Genomic DNA, 19,592 nt, shown 5'->3' with positions numbered 1-19,592 from the left:
TGAGCTAAAAGTGGATTAGTCTAGTTCGACCCACTTTTGTGTGGGCTAACAAAATGTCAGCCTGGCCTGATCCATCATGGATTGATAGGTTATGCGGGTTGACTCATTTTTCTACCTTTTTTTTGTAAAAAAAAATAAAATTATTCCAAACAACTTAAAATAAAATCCAATATAAAAATCAAACTAAATCAAATTCAAACATTCAATATTAAAGTGATTGAAGTCTTCAAAATAAACATTCAACATTAAGATAATTGAAATTTAAATATTATCAAAAATAAACTTCTAAACTATTGAAATTAAACATTAGAGAAATGGACTGTAAAATCCATAACAACTTCCTCTTCTTTTTGAACAACACCATTAATTTCATCTACAAAGACAAAAAAAAAACAATATCATTAGTAAGTCAAATAAATAAAACAACACACATTATTGTTATGATTATTTTAAGAACAACTATTGTTATGCTTTTACCCATTACTTCATATTGATTATGTGAGTGAGAAATTATATAAATATGAAATTTACTCACATTATTGTTATGATTATTTTAAGAACAATTATTATAATAATAATTATATGTTGTAAAACTATACTCATATCTTTGATGATTTAAAAGTTAAGTTAATTATTTTATATTTTACTCTTTTTACTTATTTAAATATTAATAAATATGAAATATACAGGTTATAAGAAAATATATAATAAGTTATTTTAACAAATCATAATATTTGATATATTGTATTTTATGATTGAAAAGATTGATCATCAATATGTTTAATTTTAAAAAATATTTATAATACTTACAAATTTCATTTATAATGAATTATTTATAATAAATTATAAAATAATAAAAAATTTATTTTATAAATATTTTATAATGCAAAAGTTTAATGAATTTAAATTTAAATAATTATAAATTTATATTTACTATTTTCTTTTTAATTTATATACATAAGCAGCAAATCATGGAAATTTTTAATAGGTTTAAACATGTTTGAAGGTAATACCTACTTAACTAAAAATATAATTAATTTTTTTACTCAATTTTAATGTAATTATATTTAATATGATACTAAATATTTAAAAAAAGATAAATTTATTAATATATATATATATATATATTAAATAATATTAAATACCAATAAAATATTAAGAAATTATGTTTTTTAAAAAATTAAAAAAGGTGTAGGCATAATTGTGTTGTGGACCATTAACAAATTGATAATTCAATTGGGCTTTATTATTGTTTGGCCTTAATGGGAATTGTCACTTGGGTTGCTAGTTACAAAATAAAAATTTAATTTTTTAACAATTATAAATTTATAATAATAATAAAATAAAATAATATATTATTTAAATTTGGTGGGTTTACGAACTGATCCATCAATCCACGGGATTGAACCCACCTAACCCACGGGTTAAGTGGGGCGGATTGAAAAATTACCAATACCTATTTTTTTTTTTTTAAATTAAACTCGACCCATCTCTAACACACAGTGAATCGGGTTAGCCCATGGACCGGAACCCATTTTTAGGACTCTAACCCTTTCTCAATGGTCACACATATACCATCATTGACTTTTGACATAATAACAATAACAGTTCAAAATCAAAATAACAATAACAGTTCAAAATCAAAATCAAATCTACGTCTCATCGAATAATTTCAGATCTCGTCGATCTGAGCTCAAAACAATGGCGAAACCAAGGTACTCTCGTCTTCCACCTCGCAAGTCATCGTCGTCTTCCACGCTGATTCTGACTCTGTTCCTGGTCTTCACCTTCCTCGTTCTAATTCTCCTGGCTCTCGGCATCCTCTCCATTCCTAGCTCCTCGCGTGGAAATTTGCCCAAACCTAACGATCTCGCATCCATTGCTCGCAACACAATCCACACGTACCTCACCTCCCTCATAATACATTTTATTCTGTTATTTATTGCTTAATTCGGCTTTCTTATGTTTTCTCTTTTGTTCAGTTCCGACGATGACGACGTGAGGGGAGAGCAGTGGGTTGAAGTAGTGTCGTGGGAGCCGAGAGCCTTTGTCTATCACAATTTTCTGGTTAGTTTCGCGTTATAGCAATTGCTTCTTCGCGCCTGCAAATTTGATTCACTATTTTTCCTCGGTTTTTGTGGTTATGTGATTGTGTGATTTCTGTTCTCAACTTTTATCGAAGCTCGTGGGTTATGAAAATGTTGGGAAATTAAAAGGGAATCGCATCCTAACGTGGAGTTTTGCCGACTTACTAAAAATTTGTGAAAGTATGAAGTGTTTGGTAATATCGCTGGATCTTATGTTAAGGATCAAGGACAACTGGGGTAAGATTTAAGACGATTGTGCATGAAGAGGAATGGAAATAGGGGTTTAGTGCTAAGATTTCATCTTGATACAGAAGTTCATGGTGTTTTAACTCCTTATAGTTCTTGATTATGAGTTGACTTTCTTTCAGTATCTTTGTATTTTGAAGGTTACGATATCATTATAATTTTCTGAGTTTTCCTTAGCTGAATTATGCTTAGCACAATGTTCAAATGGTGTATTTCAATGTTTGAATGTGACTTTAGCGAGATGTGATGACATTATGTGTAAATCTTGGTTAAGCTTCGTATTCTTCTGGAGCTTTAATAATTTAATACTAGGATTTATTATAATGTCTCTACCTTGCAAATACTAAAGTGTATCTAAATGATCTGCTTAGACGAAGGAGGAATGCGAGTATCTAATTGACATAGCAAAGCCAAATATGCATAAGTCATCAGTTGTTGATAGCGAAACCGGAAAGAGTAAAGACAGCAGGTTTTCTCTAGTCTTTTGGTATTGGTAATGATTTGTTTTGCGTTATTTAAACTGCCAAAATGGTAAATCTTATCTTGATGTATTCCAATCTTTAACATTTAGAGTACGTACAAGCTCTGGAACTTTTCTGGCCAGAGGTCGGGATAAGATTGTCAGGGATATTGAGAAAAGAATTGCTCACTATAGTTTTATTCCTGTTGGTAAGTATTTTGCACCTCTTATCTTGTTTCTACAAACTTAAAATATTATTAATAAACAAAGATTTGTTGCTGGTTCTTTCTTTCTTTTATCTGCTTCACCTATGGGTTTTAAGTCGATGACAGTATCTAACTGTTCTATTTGTGTGACATACAATCTCTTTTCTCTGGTGAACATTTTGTCTGTGATTGAGAAGTTTTGAGTAGTTGATGATGTTATGCATGTGTCTTTAATGGAATAATTTCTGTTGCCTTTGCCATCTGGCTTTCTGGTCTTTGATTTTAGGATAGTAGAATATTTTTCATTATCTACTTCATAAAGCATTACATAAACTGTCTCAATATGCAGAGCATGGTGAAGGACTTCAAGTTCTGCACTATGAAGTTGGACAAAAGTATGAGCCTCACTACGACTACTTTCTTGATGATTTTAACACTAAGAATGGGGGTCAACGTATAGCAACAGTGCTGATGTACCTGTAAGTAGCATCATGTGTTCTCTTAGTTGTTAACTTCTAATTCTCTTGGATATGAGGACAGGTGTTCATGCTCTGTTGCTTTCATATTTTCTAATTCTCTTGGATATGAGTTCATGCTCTGTTTCATATTTTATGCAGTACTGATGTTGAAGAAGGGGGTGAGACAGTGTTCCCAGCTGCCAAAGGGAATTTTAGTTCTGTGCCATGGTGGAATGAGCTTTCTGAGTGTGGAAAAAAAGGACTTTCAATTAAGCCGAAGAGGGGAGATGCTCTACTTTTTTGGAGCATGAAGCCAGATGCAACTTTAGATCCATCAAGCTTACATGGCTAGTTTCTCTTAATCTTTTTATTATATTGGTGCTGCTACATAACAAGTTTTAGTAGAGAGTAAAGGAGAAAAATTAACATAACTGTTGATTATTTTTCAGGTGGTTGTCCAGTGATCAAGGGTAATAAGTGGTCAAGTACCAAATGGATGCGTGTCAGCGAATACAAAGCTTGAATATACATTACTATAGGTATGTATCTCTCCTTTTCTTGTGGTGCTGTCAAAAAGTATTTTCTTTTACACTTTACAGTTAAAGGCAAGACATTCATGCTCATCTGGCAACGCTTTACATTTGTGTTAACTGAGACTTAGCTAATAGATTGCTTGCACCGAATACAGCTTTATAAAAATGTAATCCTTAGTGTTGATTTGTGTTGCACTATCATGTTCACCAAGTTCTCAAGTCCTTGGATTCAATTCAATGGAGCTTAAGATGTTATGATAATAGCTTTAGTCCCAAAATATATGCGTATGCTTGTTAGAATCTTCTGCAAACTGTTCAATTCTTTAGGATTGAGATTGCTAAAATTGGAAACTGATATCTGTGTGCATTTTACATTGATTGCAGAACTGTATTTACTGCTCGATAGTGTGTCCTGCTTGGAATAGTTCTTGCTCTTATTTTGATAAAATTTAATATGCTAAATGTCACTGATAAGCTTTCCTGTTGATTGCCTTATTTTATCAGGCTTGTCTGAATTCATCATGCCAAGGGTGTACCATTTGGAGTCTCAGCTAAAAGTTTGCGTGATAATGTTTCAGATCTGGAAGGAAATATTTACAGCATGCGGTGACATTTTGTAATTTTGGATGTTCAGTTTTAAGCTAACTCATTTTTTCTCCTACCCTTTTCATTTATGATACCAGCGAATATAATAAAAATAAAATAAAAAATTATGTACCGGTTAATTTACAATAGGGATGTTCAAGAAAATGTATGAAAAACAATAGATGGAACAAGTATACCAGTTTTTTTTTCCTCAGAGCTTGTGTTGTTACCCCTAAATCCCTATTCGAGAGGGAGGTCTTTAATTAATTATTGAGTGGAATGTTTAATTTTGGTTACAGAATTGAGTTAAGAATAGTGTTATTTATTATGAAACAGTTATCGCAAGAATCAATCCAAAAGTCTTGCATTTGTTTTTGGATAACCATATTATTGGTACAATGTATCTCAAAAATTAATACTCAAGTCACGCATTTGTATTTCATTAAACAAAAGTTGAATGAAAAATCGCAAACAAATATTATTTTCGTGTTGTACGAAGGAAAATATAAATCTATTATTTTGAGTGTGTATCTCTCTTGACTCTTGTTATGAAGCTCTCGTGTATGGGAGAAAATACACACTTGTATTATAGAATAAAAATAAATTGCTTGCTTTCATAATCTTAGTTTTTACAATGTTATTTATTACAAATCGACATAAATGGTAATGGTAAATTTGTTGATTCTCTTAATAATTATCGCATATTGATAATGATTTTTTTATTGGTTCATAGTTTAATTTTTTTACCACAACAATACATATACTATTTTTTTTCTTGTCAAAAAGATCATTCGTTAAAAGTACATGATGCTCAAAGAAAAACATTTCAACATTGAACAAATAAAAATAGCATATTAGACATACACTTAAAATTAAACAATCCTAAAACTGGAGACACATAAGAAAATGCTAGGACTTTTTATTTATGGAAGAACTTTTAACTTTTTTTTATCATTTGTTACCATTATTAAAATGTTAATTTCTTTTCAGTAATCTGTCTTTGTATCAATTGTATTTTAATTTAAAAGTATATAGAATACTACATATCGTTATCATTATGTATATACAGAACGAACTCCATCGATGGAATGGCTGTTCTACATCTGTTTATCCATTAATGAAATTATTGTATTAAATATAAAATATAAAATTAATATTTATATAATTAATAAATTTTATTAGTATCAAAATTTTAAGCATATATGAAATATAAATAAGTCATCTAATAGACCTTTTTAAAAACACAAAATCTTATTCTAGCAGTAGCTACTTAATTAAGTAGACCTTACAAAAGCTTAATCTAGGTTTGTCTGCTAATGATAATATTTGAAGAGCCGCCAACATTTTTAGAAGACCAAAGTATAAATTATTCGAGATACTTTCATCCCCAAAGAGCATTTCACGATTATAAATATAAAATTATTGTTATATAACAAGACAAATTTTAAGAGATTATTTGTATTTTTTAAGACTAAATTGAGTAAACTTTTTATGACCCAATTTCGTATTTACTCTCCCTCCCATTCTCTCTCACAAACTCAAACTAAGAGCACTTTCTATTTTTTCATTAAAGAAAATGGAAAATGAGAAAATTTTGAATTTTAAAAATAAAAATTCAACTTTTCCTTTTATTCTCTTTAATTTAAATTTCAAATATTTTTCTCTTCCCGCATTTTCTTTCCATCCTTACAAACAGTGGGTGAAATTTCTCTCTGCGTCCATTTCTTTCTACCTTAAGAAATTTACGGCACATTGCTCATAATTTCAAAAAATGTTCCTGATTTCCTTAATTCTCAAGAGTCGGGAGGCAGCAATAGAAGGCAAATGTTTCCTAAAAACTCAACTGTAAAACCAGTAAAAATGTAACAAGGAATTTTCATCCTCAATGACCAATAGAATTTTTGAAAAAGAAAATCACATTTCTTCAACAAACGACAGTCATAACTCTTCCTCGTAGTAGCCATCTAGTTCCTTGGTTTATTGATACAATAGCTGAATAGCAATGGATTTCCTTGTAGCAGGCCATACTAGATTATTAAGACCAAAGTTAAGAATCAGCGCCAGTGAGTGCTATCAATTCAACCTGCAAACTTGGTTTATATCTGATTCAATGTTTAGCATTGACCATGTTTCTGATGACATATTGTAAGATGCCTCCATGGTTGAAGTAAGCTAGTTCAACCTGTAATGAACAAAAAGATCAGTAGGAAAAAGGAGAATGTCAAGGAATAAGAGCAAGGCACAACAAACACATCACTACCACCAACACCAGCAAAGATGGAAGATAAAATATTACCTCTGTATCAAATCTCAGTGTAGATACAAATGATTTCCCGGCATCTGTCACCACTGTGACATCTTGGCCGGGTCGTATTTCATTCACATTGCTTGGTAGATCAATGGTGTAACGTTCATGGCCAGTTAATCCAAGAGAATCAGCATCATCCCCGGGCTTAAAACACAATGGAATGATACCCATTCCCACCAAATTACTTCGGTGAATCCTTTCAAAACTTTTTGCTATGACAGCTTTCACGCCCTAGAAACAATAACGAAAGGATCCAGAATTACACAAACCAACAAAACATACACAAATAAAATAGGTCAGAGCAGAATGGCCTATAAAATGTACCAGTAGCATTGGCCCCTTTGCAGCCCAATCACGAGAGCTTCCACTCCCATACTCAGCACCAGCCAAGATAATCATATCATGCCCCTCACTCTTGTATTTCTGCAATACCAAAAGGAATCAATGAAGGTTAAAGTGTTAGAAAGTTGCTTTACAGACGGACCATTTAGCCATCTACCTCAGACAATAAGACAACACACAAGATTGACAAGAAACCAACTACCAATCTTTGGAACAGGTGGATGAAAAAGATATGGAATCATAAATTATTTGTGTGCAAAGTCACTGAGACTTTTTCTCTATTTTTCCATTTTGGCCTATTTGATTCTGTTGAACAATGAAATATCAGATATAAATCATATTTTTATAGATCCAGTCACAAAATCAAGAATCTTTCCAACCAGAAAATCAATTAGAAAACAGTTGCACAGTAAGTGAAGGAGATAAATGAAGCAAAGTAAAAACTATTGACTAATATGCCTACATATTACATAGTTTAGAAAAATTACCTCTGCAGCATCAAAGACTGATAACTTCTCCCCAGAAGGAATATGAATAGTTTTAGGTCCAACTTCTCCATTCAAAAATTTGTTGACAATGCGAATATTGGCAAAAGTTCCTCGGGCCATCACCTCATCATTACCACGGCGACTTCCATAGGAGTTGAAGTCCCGTCTATCAACCCCACGTTCTATAAGGTATCTGGCTGCAGGACTGTCCTTATGTATGCTGCCAGCTGGAGAGATGTGGTCAGTTGTGATACTGTCTCCAAAGTTGAGCAAACAGTAAGCATCTTTCACTCCATGAGAGCCTGGGGGAGACATGCTCATATCTCTAAAATAAGGTGGCTCATGAATATAAGTTGATGTAGGGTCCCAAGCATAAAGAGTGCCAGTTGGAACAGATAAATTATTCCACATGGGATTCCCTTGGGTGATCGCATTATATGTGTCCCTAAACATAGCAGGCAGCACACTTGATTGTACAACCTGAAAATTGGACAATATGAACAATCTATATGCAACATATTTTTATTTAAACTAAAATGTTTCTGGGGCATTGCACAGATATTTTCAAATTTAGGTAAAAATTATAGAATAATATCACTGTTACTAAATAATGATAAAACTACATGCCTTAAGAAGGAATAAAATATAATAGGAAATGCCCTCATTGTTAAGATGATATTTTGTTATATAGAATTGAAACTCAGAATTGTATGAATATTGCTTTTGTTTGATCCTTTCAACTCTGATTTATAGAAGAAATCTGTACAAGGAGAATCCCATCCCTTATTCTAAGTTGTTAAAACCCAAATCACAAATAATATCCATATAAATCATGAAAAATCTCAACATATAGGATTAAATTAAAATATACCATTTTTGGAATTGTTATTGTTATATAAGAATAGTTTTGAAGAGGCTAGACATACAGGATTGAAGAGTAAATTGTGTGAATCAATTATTAATTTGATATGATGTGCCAAATTTTAAATCTACAAATATGGAAAGTTTTGAAATTAACAGCAAGAAAATTTGATATTGACTAAATTTAAACAACAGTATTGGAGTGGGTAAAAATGAGATGATTGATGTAGGAGAAGTCATGTAGCATGTTAAAAGGGATAGTATAATGAGAGAAGTCCACACTCTAAAGAGAGTGATGACTCAAATTTAATATACACAGTTGATGAAAAAATCATATTTAAACACATTGAGCCACTTACATTTGCTATTTCTTCACTGGATGGCCAAATATCCCTGAAGAAGATCTTTGTGCCATCCTTCCCTATCCCAATGGGTTCAGTGTCAAAGTCAATGTCCACCTACAGAATAGAGTGTCCAAATTAGAAGGTGACAGCAAGTTTTGAAATGCATACTAGAAAATTGAAAACAATTTACAAATCACATACTGTGCCAGCAAGGGCATAGGCAACAACAAGAGGAGGAGAAGCAAGATAATTAGCTCTTGTTAATGGGTGAACTCGGCCCTCAAAGTTCCTATTTCCAGACAGTACAGCTGCAGCTACTATATCTGGAATATTCAGAAAACCAATGCTTAGGTAACCTCGGAGATTCACAAGTGAGTACAAAGAAAAAATACCATTTACCAAAGGATATGTACCATTTTCAGTAATTGCAGATGCAACAGCTTCATTAATATCCCCTGAATTTCCAATGCATGTGGTGCATCCATACCCAACTATATTAAACCCTAGCTCATTCAAATACTTCTGCAAGCCACTGAAAGCGCCAGGAGCAATTCAGGAATGAAGACAATTTAGCAACATAAATATGAATTCCACCATGTTATGGATTTATACGCTTGACTATATTCTAAAGAATACCTCCTCTGCAAATACTTAGTCACAACACCAGAACCTGGGGCAAGGCTTGTTTTAATCCATGGCTTCACCTAATATTCAATATCAAATTGTGAAACAATTGCAAACAATTAGCAACAAACAACATTGGGCAAAGGGAAAAAAAATAAATCTCATCATGTATTTTATCAAATATGTATCTAACTACTGGACTGTAAAAACAACAGGAAGCCTAAAAACAATTGCTAGTGTAACTTCAACATTATTCAGAAATGGGAAAGCAACAAGAATACAAAGCTGTATGAGGTGCTACATTAGCCAAGACAATAATGTTATATAGATATAAATGCAATCAGACACCAAATGTAAAACCCAGATCATGCTTGTCAACACTATATCATATAGCCCAATTATGGCACTGGAGCATAGCAAGGGGCAAACCTTCTTGTAGGATTTATGCATATAATTTGTGCAAGCATATCATAATTGAGTAAAACCATAAAGTTATAATGATGAAGGTACAAAATGCAGAGCCATCTACTGACCTGCAATCCCAATTCACATGCTTTCTTTGCAACCAATGCAGCTCCAAGCATTACGCTAGGATTTGAAGTATTTGTACAACTGGTGATAGCAGCTATAACAACATCACCGTGCCTAAGATGTGCTGGTGTCCCTTGGAATGTGAACTCTGCAACCTTATTCTGAGATTCTTTTGGTACAGCAAAACCCTGTAACAATGCAATATTATACAGTTTGAACCACAAAAACGACCAAGGCTGTAATATGGCACAAGCCACAAAATACTAAAAGCATATCACTAGTATAAGTATATAGTCAATCGCACAATTTGACTTCCTGGTCAAAGATCGGCAGGAATGTAAATTCAAATTTCACCCAAGGTAGTCAAAGGTGAAGGGCATTCTTGAGGCGCTAAAGGTTTTTTTTTTAACACCCATGAAGTAAGGGGCCAAAACATGCACACTTCACATAAGATAGCTATTAAATTAAAAAATAAAAAAGTAAAATATATGACTATTTTGTATTAATTTCCATATGAATTAATTGAATAAGCAGCTCACTCATTATAAAAATAAAATATTCAAATGAAATATAACATACATATATTTTTATTTTCTGACTATTTTACGACCTTTAGAATCACAAAAGTTAAATGGCTGGCCTCTTTTAGTTTCTTCTTTTATATAAATATATCAGTAAGGTGCTAGAGGTGTTCCTCATCTGAACCATTAAGATGCTAAAACTAGTCACTACTGTACCCTTCTGGCCTTGGATTAGTACATTTGAAGGGTGATTTCATGGCAGACCTCCCACCCCAACCACATGCAGGCATGTGTGTGCACACACACACAGATGCTGCTACTAAGAGTGCAACGCCTTTTGAAAAATCATATTGGAAAAGTGGAGATATGAAAACTTCAACACTATAGATGGAACAGATAACCTATGCTATTATATATTTAGCCATTAAAAATAATATGCATACCTTGAATCCAACTTTATTGTTGAGGCAGGCATGCCAGTCTACCTTCATTTCTCTCAAAGGGACACGGTCATGAGGCCTGAAAAGATTTAAGCAAGGGTTACAGCATTAAAAAACTGAAAATGTAATAAAATATTTCCTCCACCCTTCTAATTCGTGCTTACTACATAGACCCTCCATTTTGAAACCCTACACAAAACACCACTGTATTCATTTAAAATAAAAAAAACTCATTAAAATACAAAAAAACACAACACTCCACAATGTTGTTAGACATCACATAATTGTTAACTGAGTAGCTTACAGATGCAGTCAAATTTAAGCATCAATTCTGCCAAGCCAATGAATGTGTCCCCCCCCCCCCCTCTCCTTTTTTTTTTGTCAGAATACACACAGAATAAGGGTAGGAATGACATTTTCAACAAATTTGTAAGATCTTATAGCAATTAGGAGTTAATGGTAATCTAACAATTTTTTTAATAGAGAGGGCATGTGTAGTAAATGCCAAATATAAGGAATGGGAGAAAAGTTTACCCTTGCTTTTAAGTTAAAAGCACAAGAACTCATTACCTTTTTGGACCTGAGACACAGGGTTCTACATCCTCAAGATTGAGTTCCAAATACGATGAGTACACTCTCTCCACTTGGGGCTGTACAAAAGCAAAATCCCAATCAGACCAGGTCCTTCCAATACTATCCAAAAACTATACATGCATAGCATACCTCGCTGTAATCCACAAACATCTTATTTGCTCGTAAGTACGATTCTATCATAGAAACCTGTAAGAAAGACATGTCAGCACATATAGACACACTAAAATACAATGACACAGGTGTTTACTTACAGTCTCATCACTTCTGCCAGTCAGTCTCAAATATTGCAAAGTGACATGATCCACAGGAAAGAAGCCCATGGTTGCACCATACTCAGGAGACATGTTTGCTATGGTGGCACGATCTGCCAAAGACAGTTCACTCATGCCTTCCCCTGCATTGGTAAAAAGCAATTATCCAGGTAAAGATTAATCAGCTAGACAGATGAAGCTACAAGAAGATATGATTGCATCATTTGCATAAATTAGTATTTACCATAAAACTCTACAAACTTGCCAACAACCCCATGCTTTCTTAGCATTTGTGTAACAGTCAACACCAAGTCAGTAGCTGTGACACCATCTCGTAGTTTGCCTAATAATTTGAACCCAACGACACCCGGTAGGACCATGCTCATGGGCTGCAAAAATATGAGATAAATAAATATCTCTTACAATAACTTCTCCAATGGTCAAAACCACACAGGTCTATACATTATTACAAACAATACGCATACTGTTAAAAGAAAGGAGAGAATTGGAATTTTTCAGAGATACTCAGAATAAATTAATTTCATTCTCTAATTTTAAAAGTAACTCAGAGGGTTCTATAACAAATACAAATTAGCATGTTAGTTTTACTTGGCCAAGCATTGCAGCTTCTGCTTCTATTCCACCAACTCCCCATCCAGCAACACCCAGGCCATCAATCATAGTTGTGTGTGAATCAGTTCCAACAACGCTGTCAGGATAAAGCACACCATTTGTGTTGAACACAACTCTACCAAGGTATTCTAAATTAACCTGCAAAATTAAAATCACAAAACTTGATTCAGAAGACAAACTTGAATCACGGGATGAAAAAAAATTTCATTGCATGTGAAAATAAAATTATTCTAAATATTACAGAATTAGATAAAATATTACATATCCACGCATACACATTTCAGTATCACTGGTCATGGAATGATGCAATTACCTGGTGAACTATCCCTGATCCAGGAGGAACGACAAGCATATTATTGAATGCATTAGAACCCCATTTGAGGAAACCAAATCTTTCCTTGTTTCTTTGGAATTCAAGTTCCATATTTGCCTGGACAGCATTTTCTGATCTTGCCACATCAACTTGAACAGAGTGATCAATGACAAGATCAACTGGTACCTGAAGGAAACCAATTTTAAAATCATCACACATACCCAATGTAAAAAAAAAAATCAATGTTAATCCAAATTCATTAATGTTCACAAGAATGGGGCTTACCAAGGGATTAATTTTATTAGAATCACCACCAAGTTTGTTCATGGCATCTCGCATGCAAGCAAGATCGACAACAGCAGGCACGCCAGTAAAATCCTGATATTAACATTCAAAAAACCTCAGTGAACACCACAAAATACAGCAAACACTCAAAGAACTTCACAAAAGCAATACCGCTAGGCATCAACATCTTCATGTTACTCACCTGGAGAAGCACTCTAGCTGGCTTGAATGGAATCTCCACCAGCTTCGGAGAGGTATTCTCCCAATCAATAATTTTTTCAACGTCGTTACTCTTAACTTGAAACTCATCACAGTTCCGGATTGCAGATTCCAAAAGTATCCTCACAGAGTAAGGAAGTCTATCTGTATTGCCAAACACACGAATGTCACCATCAATTCTTAACCTCCCCAGATTCAAATTTAACTCATCAATCATCACTGAAATTGCTACATTACATTCCCCGAAAAAATAGCAATGAAATAACAGCAACAGATCACACCAGACACAAGCAAAATACAAAAGAAAAATAACACCAATCAATAACACACACACCAAAATCAGTGACTCACCGATTCTACGATCGTTGAGAGCAGGCAAGCTAAAGTACTTTCCAAACTCGCCAGCACCACCGGGCTTTTCGAGCGTCGTCAAAATGCTATTGAAAGGATTCTCAGTCGCTGCAGCAGCAAAACAAACATTTCAAAAACCAAATACGAAAAAAAAAACAGATAATCGAATCGTGTTTGACCGAGGAAAAAAAGAGTAAGAAGTGAGAATGAAATAGGATCGTGTTGTGTTACCCATGGTAGCTAAGAGAGTGACGAGATCGATCGATCGATCGAGCAGCAGAAGAAGAGAAAGGAGAAGAGTAGGTGGGTGAGAAAGTGGAAATGTTGCTGGGATTGCGATGTTCTCCAATTATTTAATTGTCTCCATTTTGATGCAGTCGTCTCAAATATCTTTTTCTTTTGTTTGTTAACAGTCTGAATTCTTTTTTTTTTATGAAAAAAAGAAGTTTAAATGAGTTAAATCTATAGTTATTAAAGTCAGAATAAACTTAAAATATACTTACATATTACTCCGAAAATCGATCCCTTCATTTTAAAATAAGGATTGGTTTCTTAGCAATTATTCAACCTTTGTTAGCTTAATAGTCTGAATTCTGAAATATCCGTTTGAATTTTCATCATGTGCTATCGCAATCACATCAAATCACATCACATGATTCAGTGTATATCCTCAAACAACCTTCGTAGAAAGCATCTTTATCTTGTTCCTTTTTGTTTTGGCGAATATCTTTGCCTTATTCCTTGTTTTGTTGTAGTAGCTATTATCCTACAAGATGAATACAAAGAAAAATATCGCACGCCATCCTTGGAGTATGCATAATACTAATATTTTTCTTTTATTATTAGCAATTTAGCACTAAACTTTGTATTTGCATAATCTAAGCGATTATGTTTTTTTAATTAGTTCATTTCACTTTAAATTCAAACCAAGTTATTTATAATTAATTAGTTCTCAAACTTATCTTTTTAACCTGATCACCCAATCAAATTTTTAGTTTTAAAATTATACATTTTAGATTTTAGTATTTCAGTAGTCTTATACTTTCGTCATTTCTCCTATGAAGTTTAGTATTTATCATATTTTAGACAAACAGACGAACGGAACATACTTTCATCATTTCATGTAAAGTTATAAAAAAAATTGGCTATAAAAAATTTATAATTAAAACAATTTATATATTAATAAAAACAATAGCAATCGTTATAATTGATTTAAATATGAATTCAATTTATATGAATTATTAGTGTAATTCTTTTTACATATGCATTCAATAGAAGTTGATTATTTTACCGTGTCATCTCATATTCTCATTCATTCACATGCTCTGATAATAAAGTGAGTTCTTATTAGATATCTTGTAAAAATGTTTTACATAAATCGTGTATATAAATTAAACTCTTTTTATTGTTTGAAATGATTGAATATTAAAAACTTCTTTTAGTTTGTAATATTACAATTAAAAACTTAAAAGATAAAAACTTATAGAGACAGGAGCAGGAGAGAATCAAACTTGTAATTTTTTTTTCGTTTTTCCTTAATTATCCAAGACACTTTATAAAAAGAAGATAATCCATAATCTATGTAGATAAAAGGATTGAAAATATATAATAGTTTAAAATTTAATCTAAAGATCTAAACCAAACTATTTATTTAATTTAATCAAACTGATGTAATTAAATTATCTGAAAAATTAAAACCAAATTAATTAAATATAATCAGACTAAATTTCATTTTTTTCTCAAACTTAAATTAAACCAACTCATAAAAACAAATATTTAATTGGTCTTTGGTGCCACTCGGTAGTAACGTGTTCTATCCAACCAGCCAGTTTTTCTCTAATGCTCATGCCATTTGATGCAACTCACAAAACACAAAGTTATTTCCTAATAATTTCTTTAATTAATCCACACTGGGTATATATGGCTATGAATTTTCATTTTTCATTTCTTTAGCTTACTTGTATTTTACTTTTTTAAGTTATTTTTTACCCCATCTCTCTCCCTCCCTCCCTCTCTCTCTATATATACATATATATAACATTGCTTGTTAATTTGCTAGAAATTATCAATGAATCCATTAAATGAGTAAGAGGTATCCAGGAGATGGTTCTAAGAACTAACATAACAGATTATGAAAGACTCGATCCTCCACCATCTTTCGTTCCACAAGGAGTACTAGCTCTCGGCCCAAAGCCACCTCCTCCTTGTAAAGGTGGATGCAAACGAAAGCCTACTAGCAAAAACGATTCCGGACTTGGCCCAAAGTCTCCTCCCAGTAAAACTAAACCCAACTGAAACCACTTGGCAAAGGCGTGTCCACCAAATGTTTCACAATTTTTCCTTTGCTCAAAAGTATGGGTGGAAATCAGCAAGTCAAGTCAAGTTTTATTAGGTTTGAGCTTGGTTTGAGTTGAATATGCAAGACTTGAATTTGGTCCATTACCTGTTATAGATTTTTCTTAAAGGCTCGACTTACATAAAAGTCTGGCTTGGCTTACAAGCCTATTTAAAAGTCTGCTTAAAAATGTCTTTGACCAATTAATTGTTTTAAAACCTAGTGAAATACTAATTAAAAAAAAACTTATAAATTTTCATATAAATAATGTACAAATCCAAAAATAATTGATAAAGAAAATCATATGGAATTCAAGTTGTTAAAACACAAAGTATATCAAAAGAAAATAAAAAAAAGCATAATATTAAAAAATATATGTATTAGAGATGATTTATACTAATATAGCCAAATAAAAATATTTAAATTGTCTGAAAATATCTTTACAAAACATTTTTTTCTTTGGAAGTATTAATCTGGTTGCATTATCTTTTTAACTTGAAATTTTTTTTTTGAAAATTTTTAACATGCATTTGACCTCTATAGTAAACAAACCAAACCGAACCGAACCTTAAATAGGCCGAGCCAAAAGCCCTTGACAAGTGACTTGGCTCATTTCCATCCCTACTCAAAAGTAGTAACTGACACAATTTATACCAATAAGGTAAATTGACACATATTTTCTAGTTTCTATTATTTTATCTGTCTCCCTCCTCTTTTTTAGATCCTCATCCGTGACGATGGTACATTGGTCCAAAATCAATTTTGTTTCACATTGCCCATGAAAGGGAATTCCGTGGCTTCTTAGACTTCTTCATTTGCTGGAAATTTTGAATATATGAAAATCTTAAGTTTTACCACATCAAACTCTCGGGCAATCAATGATGTTCATGCAAATTATGGTTTCCGCAACCACGCACTCCAATATTCCAAATGGACACAACCATGTCACGCAATGGTTTCCTTGAGAAACACCAATTGGTGTTTTGATTATGACTTCATTGACTATGTACGAATTTTCTTTTGGCCAGCCATTATTGGCCTTCAAAAATAGGTCTTATTTGATTTATTACAACACATCAAGGTTCACATAGGTTTTTAGCCCCCCTCCCACTTAATATAAAAGTTCAAATACTTCACCTGTTTAATTGTCAATGAGGCCAAATCAATATCATGTTGGTTTAGTTCAAATTAGACAAAAAAATCATGAAATTCAAACTAAATTGAACTAATTAAATTCAATCATTTTTTTTTTCAAATCCGAATCAAATCAATCTATCAACACTCCTAATTGGAACAATTAAGTTTGCTAAAAAGCAAATAACATCATAAAACTATAAACAAAAGCAGTAAGGAAATGAGAAATAAAACACACTAAAACTAACGTAATTAAATTGTGATTTTGGCAAAAGATCTTATCTATAGTTTCCTAATACATATTTTATATTTCAATACATCAACATAGATTATGATAACTGCCTATAAAGTGTAAACATACTTCTACCTGTTGGTGTATCTCTTTTCGACTGATTTCGATGAATTTTTTTAATTAAAACATCTACATTCAACTAATTTTAAGTGGCTTCAATGTTTCATCCTTTAAACACATTGGTTGACCCGCGCTCATTATCTATAAGACACTCGTGCCAACCAATATAGTTGTCATTCTCTTTAAATTTTAAAAGCACACTACCGCTTTCTCTAGTTCTTATTTTTAAAGAATCACTACTCGATCTTAAGCCGATAACAATAATTCAACTTTGAATTAATTCCAACACCTTCCACATAACTCAGTGCATGTTTAGCTTGACATCCATGATTCATGTTTGATCAAATTTTCATATCAAGATGTATCAAAAGCAACTAAAAGTTGTTTCTATGATTCATATTTGAGTTATAATTGTTAGCTAATTGACTGCCTTAGCTGAATACCATTAGAAAGGCTTTACTTTTCCACCCTCTTAAATTCTGATTTTCATATGAAATAATCAAGCCACGCCATGAATGTGACTGGCCCAAATTTAGCAATTCAGCTACCAATTCAGGCCCCTAAAAATTCGGCCCAATTTTAGAGTGCCAACAATAATAATCATCTTTTTTATTATCTGTCAAAAAGCTACAAAACAAAACCAGGAAAAAGAACTAATTACGAACAAAACTAATGACTAGGGCATCGGCAAACACCAAGGACTGAATTTGGAGAGGACAAGAACTCCATTGCACACAACAATAATCATCTTTCAGTCCAAGGATGATCTATGATGACATAAGACATTGTCAGTCATTTGCTTGTGAGTAATGACAAAAGCACCCTATTGTTCACTGACAATATATGGAAGAAATTTCTTCAATTTATTTGCTATCATCTTTGTCACCAATTTGAAGAGCACAGTTCATTTTCATAAACTAATTAATGAGCCGGAATTCACTAGATGCGTTGGCTTCTTCGTTTTGGGTATCAAAGCAGTCAAAGTCTCAGTGTAAACAAATAATATAAAAAAAAGGCAATCAAGTTGTCATTGACAGCCTTTGGATCACCATCCTCATTTGGGATTTCTAGCACCTTCTGCTGCATCTTCCCAAAAATGTTTAGTAAAATAAAGTAGGGGTTCCGTGAATACCTGTTTTGGTAGGATGCATTTGCTTAAGAGATTGGAAAACCTCCTCTCTTGTAAAATCCCAATTGAGAATAATCTCTTTTAAAGCACGCGAGCCATCCGACCTTGAACCAGGCTAGATACATGATCAATATTTTGAGGATTGGATGAAGTAAACAACTTTGAAAAATAATGACAAACAGCATATACCCGATATCCTCTTCCTTATCAAACATATCATTTACATATATGATTAATGGCATTTCGCTTTTTTTTTTTAAAAAAATGTTAGTTATTAATTGTTAATTATTTTATTAGTAGAAAAAATCAAATCCACAAATTTTGTTTTCTTTTCTTCTTTTACCATTATACTAATCTTATAATTCTATTTGGCTTATTTCATTGTGACTTGTGAGGCTTGACATTTGTACCCACATATAATTTTCTCGTGGAACAACTTTTCCGCTTCAATAAGATTTTTTAACATCATTTTCAGAATTTTGGTGTTTTTTGGAGATGGCCAATTTTTAGTTTTGCTTATTTAATTCGCTTTGGCAGCTCTTGCCAAATTATTGCCTCCACCCTACCTCCCTGACGCCATGATATAAGCACAAATTGCACAATGCATGTCTTCACATTCTTCATTTAGCAACCAAGCATGTATCTTCTCAAACCGATACAACATTAATTTTCTCCTTAACGAAAATGAGGTTGAAATTAAATTTGTCATCAATATTTCTTCTACCCTAAACCCACCCGTCCTTAATTATTTAATTACGATTTGAGATGATGAGAGTTAATTAACCGGTTCCATCCCAGGCTTAGAGAAAATTTATAAGAGTCCGCCTACAATTGCTTCTGCAGCATATATTTTAACGTCCTCGCGTTTGTGAAGTTATTTCAAACAGAAACTAATAGAGAAGCTTCAATTAAAGTGAATCAAATACTACGTACGTACGTACTATATACGAGGGATATTTTCT

General features: G+C 32.7%; 2 protein-coding genes across 2 annotated transcripts; one reads left to right on the top strand and one right to left on the bottom strand.

Annotated features, from left to right (window-relative positions):
* The first annotated feature begins 1,570 nt into the window (after positions 1–1,570).
* On the top strand, positions 1,571–4,789 carry LOC100527885 (probable prolyl 4-hydroxylase 10). The gene is made up of 8 exons (XM_003538844.5): positions 1,571–1,901; positions 1,983–2,067; positions 2,705–2,802; positions 2,905–3,002; positions 3,349–3,478; positions 3,617–3,804; positions 3,907–3,996; positions 4,495–4,789. Exons 1-7 carry the CDS (start codon positions 1,702–1,704, stop codon positions 3,978–3,980), a joined length of 873 nt encoding a protein of 290 aa, XP_003538892.1. The 5' UTR covers positions 1,571–1,701; the 3' UTR covers positions 3,981–3,996; positions 4,495–4,789.
* A 1,613-nt stretch (positions 4,790–6,402) lies between these two features.
* LOC100811955 (aconitate hydratase 1) lies at positions 6,403–14,092 on the bottom strand. Its single transcript, XM_003537607.5, has 20 exons — positions 13,912–14,092; positions 13,681–13,788; positions 13,313–13,473; positions 13,111–13,203; positions 12,826–13,011; positions 12,489–12,650; positions 12,124–12,268; positions 11,880–12,022; positions 11,758–11,814; positions 11,605–11,684; positions 11,038–11,113; positions 10,076–10,261; positions 9,555–9,622; positions 9,332–9,450; positions 9,120–9,241; positions 8,934–9,032; positions 7,714–8,193; positions 7,208–7,306; positions 6,872–7,114; positions 6,403–6,757 (listed from the first exon to the last, which is right to left on the bottom strand). Exons 1-20 carry the CDS (start codon positions 13,913–13,915, stop codon positions 6,683–6,685), a joined length of 2,706 nt encoding a protein of 901 aa, XP_003537655.1. The 5' UTR covers positions 13,916–14,092; the 3' UTR covers positions 6,403–6,682.
* Positions 14,093–19,592: the final 5,500 nt, after the last annotated feature.

The sequence above is a fragment of the Glycine max genome, chromosome 11 (assembly GCF_000004515.6).
Source record: "Glycine max cultivar Williams 82 chromosome 11, Glycine_max_v4.0, whole genome shotgun sequence".
In the NCBI taxonomy this organism is placed as follows: domain Eukaryota; kingdom Viridiplantae; phylum Streptophyta; class Magnoliopsida; order Fabales; family Fabaceae; genus Glycine; species Glycine max.
The sequence above is the reverse complement of the archived record's forward strand: the minus strand, read 5'-3'. Positions and strand labels throughout refer to the sequence as shown.

Excerpts from the sequence above, each read along its gene's own strand:
- LOC100811955 (XM_003537607.5), bottom strand. Across the intron at positions 13,012-13,110 it reads CTAATAAAATTAATCCCTTG|GTACCAGTTGATCTTGTCAT; the intron begins GTAAGCCCCATT and ends GGTTTCCTTCAG. Across the intron at positions 11,815-11,879 it reads CTGGCAGAAGTGATGAGACT|GTTTCTATGATAGAATCGTA; the intron begins GTAAGTAAACAC and ends TCTTTCTTACAG.
- LOC100527885 (XM_003538844.5), top strand. The coding sequence starts at position 1,702 with ATGGCGAAACCAAGGTACTCTCGTCTTCCACCTCGCAAGTCATCGTCG. Across the intron at positions 2,068-2,704 it reads TTGTCTATCACAATTTTCTG|ACGAAGGAGGAATGCGAGTA; the intron begins GTTAGTTTCGCG and ends TGATCTGCTTAG. Across the intron at positions 3,479-3,616 it reads GCAACAGTGCTGATGTACCT|TACTGATGTTGAAGAAGGGG; the intron begins GTAAGTAGCATC and ends TATTTTATGCAG.